Genomic DNA, 12422 nt, shown 5'->3' on the forward strand with positions numbered 1-12422 from the left:
TTTCTCCAGCTTCTTCATTTCCCCTCCCCCCACCTTGTCTCAGTCCCAACCCTCGGATTCAGCACCGCCTTCTTGACCTGCAATCTTCTTCCCGACCTCTTTGCCCCCACCCCCTCTCCAGCCTATCACCTTCACCTTAACATCATCCCACCTATCGCGTTGCCAATGCCACTCCCTCAAGTCCCTACCTTTTATCTTAGCCTGCTTGGCACATCCTCCTCATTCCTGAAGAAGGGCTTATGGCCGAAACGTTGATTCTCCTGCTCCTTGGATGCTGCCTGACCTGCTGTGCTTTTCCAGCAACACATTTTTCATTTCTCATGGCTAATCCACCTAAACATCTTTGGATGCTATGGACAATTAGCATGGCCAATCCACCCTAACCTGCACATCTTTGACTGTGGGAACAAATCGGAGCAAACCAGCACAGACACGGGGTGTCTGTGCAAACTCCACACACGCAGTCGCCCAAGGCTGGAATTGAACCCTGGCATTGTGAGGTAGGAGTGCTAACCACTGAGTCACCTAGACAGGACAGTGAAGAAAGCATTTGGTATGTTTTATTGGTCAATACATTGAGTATAGGAGTTGGGTTGTCATGTTGCAGCTGTACGGGGCATTGGTTAGGCCATTTTTGGAATATTGTGTTCAATTCTGGTCTCCCCGCTATAGAAAAGATGTTGTGAAACTTGAAAGGGTTCAGAAAAAATATACAAGGATATTGCCAGGGTTGGAGGATTTGAGCAATACAGAAATCAAGAGACTTTTTTCCCTGGAGCATTGGAGGCTGAGGGGTAACCTTTTTGAAGTTTATAGAATCATGAGGGGAACGGATAGGGTAAACAGTCAAGGTATTTTCTCTATAGAAGGAGAGTCCAAAACTAAGGTTTAAGGTGAGATGGGAAAGATTTAGCGGGGACCTAAGGGGCAGCTTTTCCACACAGAGGGTGGTGCGTGTATGGAATGAGCTGCCAGAGGAAGTGGTGGAGGCTGGTACAATTAAAACATTTAAAAGGCATCTGGATGGGTATATGAATAGGAAGGGATATGGGCCAAGTGCTGGCAAAAGGGACGAGGTTAATTTAGAGTATCTGGTTGGTGTGGGTAAGATGGACCAAATGGTCCATTTCTGTGCTGTACATGTTGATGACTTTATGATTCTAAATGCTGGAATATTTTATTAAGGTGGATGTAGCGAGGCAGTTGGAAAATCAAAATGTAATTGGACAGAGTCAACTTGATTTTGGGAAAGACAATTTATGTTTGGGGAAATCGTATCTGACTAAGTTTTTGGAGTGTTTCTGAGGAAATAGCAAGCAATGAGGATAAAGAGGAACCTGCTTCAACTAGATGTCCAGAAGACATTTCAACAAGATGTCAGCACTTTGTCCAAAACTCTCCATCTGCACTACCCTGCCCTCTATACAGCAAATAAAAGCAAAATATTGCAGATGCTAGAATCTGAAACAAAGAGAAAATGCTGGAGGAACTCAGCAGGTCTAGTAGTATTTGTGGAGAGAGAAACATAGTTAATCTTCTTCAGAACTGGAAGATGTTGAAAAATAGGCTATTTTTATACTTTTGACAGAGACAGAGGAGGAGCAAGTGGACAGATGGTGTAGAGATACAGTGAAAAATGTAAAGTGTTTGTTAATAAAGTGAAGGACTGAAACATAGGATTGTTCTCTCAGTAGAGAAGATGACTGGTAGTGGTTTACCTGAGGGTCACCATGCCTCAGGTACGGAGAGAAGAGGTTGAGAAGGAGAGTCTTTCATGGCAACCACTGTTGTGGACGAGGCTGGACCCCCTCAAAACATTTCAAGAAGGTAGCCCAGACCCTCACTTTGTTAGTTATTTTGAGCAGGTGTATGGTGGATATCCCAGGAGTGATGCAGCTGGCCCAACCACTCAGTTTTAAACAAAACAGAATTCATTTTACACATGAACAAAAGCAAATTGAATTTAGAATAACAACCTATCTGAAACCCCAGGTGACTCTCTCGCAACTTAATGATGCTGTTCCAAATATTTGTGCCATCCCCATAAACACCCCCTTGGCAAAAAAAAGATAAAATCAAACACAGGTTCTTATAGGAGAGAGATTGTAGAGAGAGAGAGAGAGAAAGAGAAAGAGGGGTTCAGCCTGGAGCTGTTTCTCTGGGTCCAGCAATAATTGACTACTTGCTAAAACCAAACCAAACCAAACCAACCCCTGAACTGGGACAACTAGCCATTTCCCTTTCATTGTAAAAGTGTTTTAAAAGAAAGACTTAAAAGCATTCTCAAATAAATAAACCCAGACATATCGGAACCTCTGACTTTACGACCCCCTCTGAAAAGAAAATAAGGATAATTTAATCTTGTTAAAGGAGCAGCATCGTCACACCACAGCAAGTATGGAAATTGAACTCACACCGTTGGCATTACTCTGCATTACAATCCAGCCATTTCGTCATTTGAGCCCTTGGGTCTTGGCAGGGATCCTGATGATTGAGGGGAGGAGCTAGACAAAGCACAATCCAAAACAAGTCCTCAATAGTGATTTAGGTGGAAGCCATTCATGTGATATCAGTGGTGAGGACAGTGGATAAAGGCTGCGGCTGTATGGAGAACCCCAGTCAGCAAGGTCTCCTTATCCCTAGAACTGGATCTACCTTTTGTCAAAGGCTGTGTGTCTGCTGATGTACAGCAGCATTCCGACATAAAAGATGTCCTGCACATGATCCCAATCGGAACTATCAGAACAAATCCTCAAAACATTTGAAGAAGGTAACCCAGACCCGAGTTTTGCGAGTTGGTTTAAGCAGTCAGAACGCAGGTATTCCAGGACGGATTAAGCTGGCCAAGCCCCATTAGTTTTAAACAAAACAGAATTTATTTCCAAGATTACGAAATTATTACGAACAAAATCGGATGGATGTTGTGAAACTTGAAAGAGTTCTGAAAAGATTTACAAGGATGTTGGAGGGTTTGAGCTACAGGGAGAGGCTGGAAAGGCTGGAGGCTGAGGAGGTTTATAAAATCATGAGGGGCACAGAAAGGGTAAACAGACAAGCTATTTTTCTCCGGTGTGGAGGATCCAGAGCTAGAGGGGTGTAGGTATAAGAGAAAAGATGTAAAAGGAACCGAAGAGGCAACTTTTTCATGTAGAGGGTGGTGTGTGTGTGTGGAACGAACTGCCAAGGAAGTGGTGGGGGCTGGTCCAATTACAACATTTAAAAGGCATCTGGATGGGGGGACATGGATAGGAAGAGTTTAGAGGGATATGGGCCAAGTGCTGGCAAATGGGGCAAGGGTAGTTAAGGATATCTGGGCCGACAGGGACGAGCTGGACCAAAGGGTTTGTTTCCATGCTGTACATCTCTATGACTCTAGGTTGTGTACCGAGAGGAATTTAACCCCCTGCTCTCTCTTGTTACTCCTCTGTTATTGACAAAATATAAGGAAAAATATATTTTCCAACACCTTCCAGATCTGGAGAAGAGTCATACTAGATTTGAAACGTTAACCTTTTTAGCAGATCAGGCTTAAGAGTCATCTGCATACCCATCAGAATCTTACCAAACACACCAGAATTTAGTCACTGTCTTTTCTCAAAACACATATTATGAATCTGCAAAAGCCGGCAAATACCTTTCCTTCACCGATTTTGCAGTTTCTCTGGGGTACAGGGTCAGAAAGGGTAGGTGTTCGATCTTCATGTTCAAACCCAGGCTCATGCGCTTCAAAGTGGCCATGGGACCTAAGGGATTCTCTTTTTGTGGTCCTTTCTGCCCGGGAAGGCGCTGCTTTAAGCTGCATCTGCAAGAAAGAAAGATCTGCATTTGAATATCACATTTCACAACCTTTACAGTCATTTAAAGTGCTGCTGCAGTGGTATTGGATGAAATGTGACAACAAATATTTGTGTGGGATGACTCAACAAACAGCAGTGAGATATTTAAGAAAGTGAGGACTGTAGATACTGGAGATCAGAGTCAAGAGTGCGGTGCTGGAAAAGCACAAGCAGCATCCGAGGAGCAGGAGAATCGAGTATAAGCCCTTCATCAGAAAGCAGTGAGATATTTACACACGCAAAAGCGGAAGTTACTGGAAAAGCTTAGCAGGTCCGACAGCATTTGTGGAGCGAAATCAAAGTTAATGTTTCAGGTCCGGTGACTCTTCAGAACTCAATGAGATATTGATCATCTATCTAGACATTGTTGATTAAGGAGAACCATTAGCTAGAACATCAGAGAAAATTACAATTTTCTTCAAACTGCTGCAGCATGATCCAGTTAGGCATCTTATTGAACAAATGGTGCCGCTGACAACACAGCACCCCTTCTGTTTTGTGCTCGTTGTATCATCCGAGAATAGGTGCTTAAGACTCCTGCTGGGTAACGTAAACTCTCAACCTTCTGATTTAGAGGCAGGGGAGCTAATCAATTAGCCAGGCTCTTCCTTTGTGCATTAGTGCAGCCTGAGAACTGCTTACAGAGTGAAGACCAAATTCTGTCTTGTGCTCCTGTCCTAAGATGTAACTATTCAGCCAGGTGTTCTCCACTCACTTCCATTTCACTGGACCCTGAGTCTGTGACACACTATTCACTGAGGAGGCTGATCTAAAAATGCAAAGGATCCTGAATTCCCTGAGAGACGCAATGCATTACAGCTGCCCTGGTCTTGTGAAATTTTTAGCAGGACACTCTTAGCAACACGATGTTTTCCATCCCTGTGGTACTGACGTCCAGATCAGCACCATATTGATGGAGTGCTTGACATGACAATTCAGAAAACCTTTGGAAATTGCCATGACATTCACATTTGTGCACACTGAGGCCTTGCAATCTCAATTGTGATCCCTAGTGGGACTGTTCCTGACAAAACAGGTTCCAAAACCAATTATTTTCTATTAGGCAGCCAGTCCACAGAGATTATTAGATATGACTTGAGATTGACCACTTAGGTCAATCCTCTGAGATGGGGAGAAATTTCTTCACCCAGAGAGGGGTGAGCCTATGCAATTCACTACCACAGAAACTAGTCAAGACCAAAACATTAACTGTTTTCAAGAAGGAATTAGATATAGTTCTTTACTTTAAAGGATCAAGGAAATGGGGAGAAAGTGGGAAGAGGGTACTGGAGGGTATGTGGATGAGCAGCCATGATCATGTTGAATGGTGGAGCAGGCTTGAAGGGCTGAATGGCTTACACTTGTTCCTATTTTCTATATTTGTGTGAATGTCCAACCCAGAATGCTACTCCTCCTGTAGCAGGAAGATAGCAGGTATATCAATGATGTTAACCCATGTGCTAATCTTCTCCCCCACCATGTTCCCCATGACTTCTCAGGAGAGAAGGATTCCACCCAAGGTCTCAGTGCAGTTCTTGTGGGAGGATTGGGTGAAGAGGAAAGGTCAATTAATTCCACCCAAATCATTCCTTGATGGACATAATCAAGCAACATTCCTGATGAAGAATGGTAAATATCTCAAATTTGCAACAATTCTACACAAATAGTGAATCATATCCAAACCTTTCGATGATCTGTTATCTGTAAATCTTCTGTACTTTTCCATTTCCCAACATTCGCAGAAAGTACCTGCTGCTGAGGGACAAATTTTAATCAGAAGGTTTCATTCTTGATAACTAGCACACTATAATGGGAAGGAAAAAGGAATGGTTTCGAATCAATTATGACTAAGAACTGGTAGCTTGTGGATATGGCTGACAAAGGCATATTTTATGGAAGCATTTCATTTTGCACCCATCTAGAAAATTTGCAAGATATACCAACTAAAGGGGAAAATGAACATTTATACTGCATGAGAGGGAAGTTCTCTTTGATTGGCAAATGGACCTTACCACAATAGAAATATTGTTCTGGAGAATCTACCAATTAATGATGATTGACATTTAACTACCTGTTTAAATTTTAAAGCATACAGGTTGACTGTCAATGGTGAGAACATTATCCCTGACAAATATATCATCAAATGGCTGTCACCTATTTTGTTGGGTATAAATATTTGCACCTACATGTTCTTTCTGTCTGACAAGGATTGATCTGTAATTCAGTGCACGATGCTATAGTACGGAAAAATGCATTCCCTCGTTTTGGACAGGCAGCGAGGACAAATACCTGCCCAGAATTAAAAAGAGGAAAAGGGGAAAATAAGTGACTTCTAAAATCCCAAACTGGAGAGATAGTGGTAGCAGTGAAGCTGGCATAAGGTTGCAAGTTGTAACTGCTTCTGGAAGCACTTGTTTCGATGTGCCCATCAGACATTAGGGCACCTATTCTTTTCAGAGTAGGTATCCCACTTCTAAGACAGGCCAAAAGCAGCGAATACAACTCAGACTGCACTGGCCAGGACCCGTAACCCTGGAGCATGCCACATGACCCAGGCAAATGGGGTCAGGTTGACTGAGTCCAGTCAGGCACGTCCCATCAACTGGGCTGGAGGGTTGCGTTGGGTGCAGATGGCTATTTCCACCTAAGTTTTCCATTAACACCTCAGGTTAATTGGCAGTGAAGCAGGAAGCTGAAAATGTGTTGCTGGAAAAGCGCAGCATCCAAGGAACAGGAGAATCAATGTTTTGGGCATAAGCCCTTCTGGAAGGCAAATCTTGCCCTTTGCTCTGCTGAGGAATTGGACAGAGTGAAGAAGACTATGGGCACTCCATCACCTGCCTCCTCTATGCCAAGAGAGAGAGTCTAACAGCATTACCAAAAGAACTAGGGCCAGGAAATAAACAGCTTGCATTATGTACACACTGTCCTTCATACCGTAATGCCCAAAAACATTTTCTAGCATGTTGTGGTGGGAAGACAGGCAACATCAGAGGCACTGCTCAAGGTAGTATAAAGTGGCAGAACAATAGGTGTTGGCACTTTATTATCAGGGTGGGAACAGAGGGACAAGTTGATCTGAGGGAAAGAGAATAACAGAACTGATGAGCTGGAAGCAAGGGATTTTGTAAACGTCCTCAAGCAGAGAAAGAAAATCCAGGGATAATGAGAAAAAATAGAATTGTATTCATAGCTGAATTGTTTTTCAAAAGACCTATCCCAATGTCCCGCCTGCAATAGTCAATTCTCTAATTCTATCGTATGATTGGATTCCTGGATGGCACACATGAATTACTCAGTGAATGCTTTTCATTCTCATTATCCTTAATCAGCCTAAGGACACATCCATGACTAATGTAGCACTTACCAGGACATTGACAGCAGAGTCCAAGTCACTCCCATTTTGATCAGGTGCTTGATTCAAGTAGTGATGATGGTTTCCTGCATGTGTTTTTTGTGGTTTCTTGTGTGCTTGTGTTTGCTGTACAAACTAAAGATAATATATCAATAAAATCTGCACTCAGGATGTAGGTCATCTCTACATTTCCCAGAGAAGAATGTAAAACACAGTAAGATATTGAAATAAAAAACAGCAAGTGCTCAAATTAACAAGAATTGGTAACAATTTTTGTCATGACATCAAACATTAACTGGTTTTCTCACCACAGCTGCTGCCTGTCCCGCTGAGAGTTTTTGTGTATTTTCTGTTTTTGTTTCCAATTTCCATCTCTGTCATATTATACTTTTGTTATAATGTGGAACTTGAATCAGACATAGGTCGGATCAGAAGGATACAGTGAACCAACTGGATTTTCAAAGAGAGTTGGCAGCTTGAAATAGCTGGTATCATTGTGGATGTTATTAATTGCAAAAATACCATACCCATTAAAATTACAAAATTCAGAAGTTAGAGCAGGAAGTTTATACATATGACACATTTGGTCATAGATTTCAGCTGATTGCTCATGCATATCCATCCTTTGTCTTAGGAATACAAGACTGAAGGTTACCCTTTAACAGTTTTTTTAAACTTAATCTTTCATGGGATGTGGGTATTACTGGCTAGAGCAGCATTTATTATCCATCATAAATGCTATTTAAAAGGAAGTGTTGAAACCCCTTCTTGAACCACTGTGGTTTCTGTGGGGTAGGGACATCCACAGGATTAGGGAGGAGTCTGACCCAGTGACACTGAAGGAACAACAATATATTTCCAAGTCAGGATGGTGAGTAACTCAGAGGGGAACCTGCAAGTGGTGGGGTTCTACTATGTCTGCTCCCCTTGTCCTTCTAGATGGAAGTGGTCATGGGTTGGGATGAGCTGTCAAAAGAGCCTTGATAATTGTTGTATCTTGAAGATGGCGCACGTTGCTGCTGTTACTAATATTTTCCTTAACCATTACAAATCTTTTTCCTTTGTGCCACGTATGACTCCAATCAGCGGAGAGATTTTTAAAATTCCCTCATGGGAAGTAGGTGCCCATCATTGCCCATCTCCGGTTGCCCCTTGAGAAGGTGGGGTTGAGCTGTTTTCTTCTACCAGTGCAGTCCATGTGCTGTGGTAGACCCCCTAAGAAAGGAATTTCAGGGTTTTGACCCAGTGACAGTAAAGGAATGGCAGTATATTTCTGAATCAAGATGACTTGATTTGATTTAGTTTATTTATTGTCACGTGTGTTTTGTTACAAAATATTAGATTAGATTAGGTTACTTACAGGGTGGAAACAGGCCCTTCAGCCCAACAAGTCCACACCGACCCATTGAAGCGCAACCCACCCACACCCATTCCCCTATATTTACCCCTTCGCCTAACACTACAGCGGTCATGGGTTTGGAAGGTACTGTCTGAGGATCTTTGGTGAATTTCTGCAGTGCATCTTGTAGATGGTACACCCTGCTGCTACTGAGCATCAGTGATGGAGGAAGTGCGTGTTTGTGGATGTGGTCCCAAATTGTGGGTTGCTTTGCCCTGGCTGGTGAACAAGCTTCTTCAGTGTTAATGGAGCTGCACCTATCCAGGCAAGTGGGGAGTATTCCATCCCACTCCTGACTTGTGCCTTGGAGATGGTGGACGGGCTTTGGGGAGTAAGGAGGTGAGTTACTTGCTGCACGATTCCTAGCCTCAGATCTGATCTTTTGGCCACTGCATTTATGTAGTGAGTTCAGTTGAGTTTCTGGTTAATGATTACCCCCAGGATATTGATAGCGGGAGAATTCAGTGATGGTAACACCATTGAATGTCAAGATGTGGTGGTTAGATTGTCTCTTATTTGTAATGATCACCGCCTGGCATTTGTGTGGCGCCAAAGTTACTTGCCACTTGTCAGCCCAAGACTGGATATTGTCCAGATCTTGTTGCATTTGAACATGGACTGTTTCCCTGTCTGAGGAGTTATGAATGGTGCTGAACATTGTGTAATCATTAGTGAACATCCCCACGTCTGACTTGATGATGGACAGATGGTAATTGGTGAAGCAGCTCAAGATGGTGGGGCTGAGGACACTACCCTGAGGAACTCCTGCAGAGATGTCCTAGAACTGAAATGACTGACCTCCAACAACCACAACCATCTTCCTATGTGTCAGGTATGACTCTAACAAGCAGGGAGTTTGCCCCCTGATTCCTATTGATTCCAGTTTTACTCGGGTTCCTTGATGCTACATTCAGTTGAATATGGTCCTGATGTCAACGGTTGTCACTCTACCCTCCCCTCTGGAATTCAGCTCTTTTGTCCATGTTTGAATCAAGGCTGTAATGAGGTCAGGAGCTGAGTGACCCTCGTGGAACCCAAACTGGGTGTCACTGAGCAGGTTATTGCTGAGCAGCTGCTGCTTAATAGCACTGTTGGTGACCCCTTCCATCACTTTACTGATGATCGAGAGTAGACTAAGGGGGTGGTAATTGATCAAGTTGGATTCTTCCTGATTTGTGTGTGCAGGACATTCCTGAGCAACTATATACTTTGCCGGGAAGATGCCAGTGTATTGGAAGGACTTGACTGGAAAGTGGTAAGTTCAGGATCACAAGTCTTCAGTACTATTGCTGGAATGTTGTCAGAGCCCATAGCCTTTGCAATATTCAATGCGTTCAACTGTTACTTGATATCACGTGGAATTGGCTAAAGACTGGGGATTACTGGAGGAGGCAAGTATAGAACATGCACTCTGCAGCGTTGGTCAAAGATTGCTGCAAATGCTTCAGCCTTACCTTTTGCACTGATGTGTTGCGCTCTTCCATGATTGAGGATGGGGATATTTGTGGAGCCTCCTCCTCCAATAAGTTGTTTAATTGTCCACCACGATTGATGACTCAATGTGGCAGAACTGTGGAACTTAGCTCTGGTCCATTCATTGTGGGATCGTTTGGTTCTGTCCATCACTTGCTGCTTATCCTTTTTGGCATGGAAATAGTCCTGTTTGATGGCTTCACCATGCTGATGCCTCATCTTCAGGTACACCTGGTGCTGCTCCTGGCATGCCCTCCTGCACTCTCCATTGAACCAGGGTTGATCCTCTGGCTTGATGGTAATGATTGAGTGGGAGATATGCCGGGCCATGAGGTTACAGATTGTGCTGGAGTACAGTTCTGCTGCTGTTGATGGCCCACTGCACCTCATGAATGCCCAGTCTTGAGTTGTTAGATCTGTGTGAAGTCTGTCCCATTTAACACAGCGACAGTGCCACAGAACTCGATGGAGGTTATTTTCAATGGGAACTCAGGACTTTGTCTCCACAAGGACTGTGTGGAAGTCAGACTTAACGATATTGTCGTGGTTAGTATCGTCTGTAGCTGGCAGATTAAGAATGATGAAGTCCAGTATGTTTTTTCCCTCTTGTTGATTCCCTCACCACCTGCCACAGACCCAGTCTAGCAGCTGTGCCCTTTAGGACCTGACCAGCTCAATCAGTAGTGCTGCTGCTGAGCCACTCTTAGCGATGAACATTGAAATCCCCTCCCAGAGTACATTTTGTACCCTTGCCACTCTCAGTGCTTCCTCCAAGTGCTGTTCAACATGGAGGAGTATTGATTCCTGGTAACCAGCAGGAGAGTTCCTTGTTCATGTTTAACCCACAGCCATGAATTCTATGGCTCCAGGGTCAATGTTGTGCTCTCTCAGGGCAACTTTACTTTGCAATTTGAGAGGGAGAAGCTGGAATCAGATGTAACAGTATTACAGCTAAATAAAGGTAACTATCGAGGCATGAGGGAGGAGGTGACCAGAATTGACTGGGAGAAGAGCCTAGCAGGAAAGAGAATGGAACAGCAATGGCAGGAGTTTCTGGGAGTGATTCGGCAGGAACATAAAAATTCATCCTGAGGGAAAAGAAGCATACTAAAGAGAGGACAAGGCAACCATGGCTGACCAGGGAGTCAGAGACAGTATAAAAGCAAAAGAGAAAGCATATCATACAGCGAAGGGTAATGGGAAGCCAGAGAATTGGGAAGCCCACAAAGATCAACAGAGGACAACTAAATAAGAAATGAGGATGGAGAAGACTAAGTATGAGGGTAAGCTAACCAGTAATATAAAAGAAGATTAAAGAAACTATTGCAGATATTTGAAAGGCAAAAAAGAGGCAAAAGTGGACCTTGAGCTGCCAGAAAATGAGGCTGGAGAAGTAGTAATGGGGAACAAAGAAATGGTGGAGGAACTGAATAAGCACTTTGTGTCAGTCTTAATTGTAGAAGACATGAGTAACATGCCAAAGATTCATGCAAATCAGGGGGCAGAAGTGAGTATAGTGACCATTCCCAAGTCTCAGATGGAAGAAAAACTGAAAGGTCTGAAGGATAAATCACCTGGACCAGATGGACTACATCCCAGAGTTCTAAAGGACATAGGTATACGTGGTCATCTTTCAGGAATCACTGAAGTCGGGGAGTGTCCAATCATTAATGTAACCCTTCTGTTTAAGAAGGGAGTGCAAAAGGCAGGAAATTAGCCTGACCTCAGCCATTGGCAAGGTTTTGGAGTCCATGGTGAAGGATGAGATTTCTGAATACTTAGAAGTGTATGGTAAAATAGGGGAAAGTCAGCATGGTTTCATTAAGGGGAGGTCAACAGGTTAGACCAAGGAGAGCCAGTGGATGTTATCTACCTGGATGTCAAGAAGGCCTTTGACAAGGTGCCACACAGGAGGCTGCTGAGTAAGATAAGGGCCCATGGTGTTAGAGACAAGGTCCTAGCATGGATAGAAGCTTGGCTGTTTGGCAGAAGGCAGAAAGTGGGGATAAAAGAGTCCTTCTCAGGTTGGAAGCTGGTGAGAAGTGGTCTTCCACAAGGGTTGGTGTTGGGGCCACAACTTTTCACTCTATACATTAATGATCGAGATGAAGGAACTGAGGGAATGCTGGCTAAGTTTGCAGATAATACAAAGATAGGAGGAAGGACAAGTAGCATTGAGGAGATGGGGAGGCTGCAGAAAGATTTAAGGAGAAAGTGAGGACTGCAGATGCTGGAGATCAGAGCTGAAAATGTGTTGCTGGAAAAGCGCAGCAGGTCAGGCAGCATCCAAGGAACAGGAGAATCGACGTTTCGGGCATAAGCCCTTCTTCAGGAATGAGGAAAGTGTGTCCAGCAGGCT

General features: G+C 43.7%; 1 protein-coding gene across 1 annotated transcript in view; it reads right to left on the reverse strand.

Moving 5' to 3' along the window:
- LOC122553947 (cytosolic carboxypeptidase 3-like) overlaps positions 1–12422 on the reverse strand; it is a 123766-nt gene that overhangs the window by 52398 nt on the left and 58946 nt on the right. The window contains exons 14-16 of the mRNA XM_043698450.1: positions 7204–7326; positions 5520–5591; positions 3635–3802 (exon numbers count right to left, since the gene is read on the reverse strand). Coding sequence (XP_043554385.1) covers positions 3635–3802; positions 5520–5591; positions 7204–7326 — 363 coding nt within the window. The remainder of the gene's footprint in view (positions 1–3634; positions 3803–5519; positions 5592–7203; positions 7327–12422) is intronic.

This window comes from Chiloscyllium plagiosum, chromosome 10 (assembly GCF_004010195.1).
Source record: "Chiloscyllium plagiosum isolate BGI_BamShark_2017 chromosome 10, ASM401019v2, whole genome shotgun sequence".
NCBI classification, from domain to species: domain Eukaryota; kingdom Metazoa; phylum Chordata; class Chondrichthyes; order Orectolobiformes; family Hemiscylliidae; genus Chiloscyllium; species Chiloscyllium plagiosum.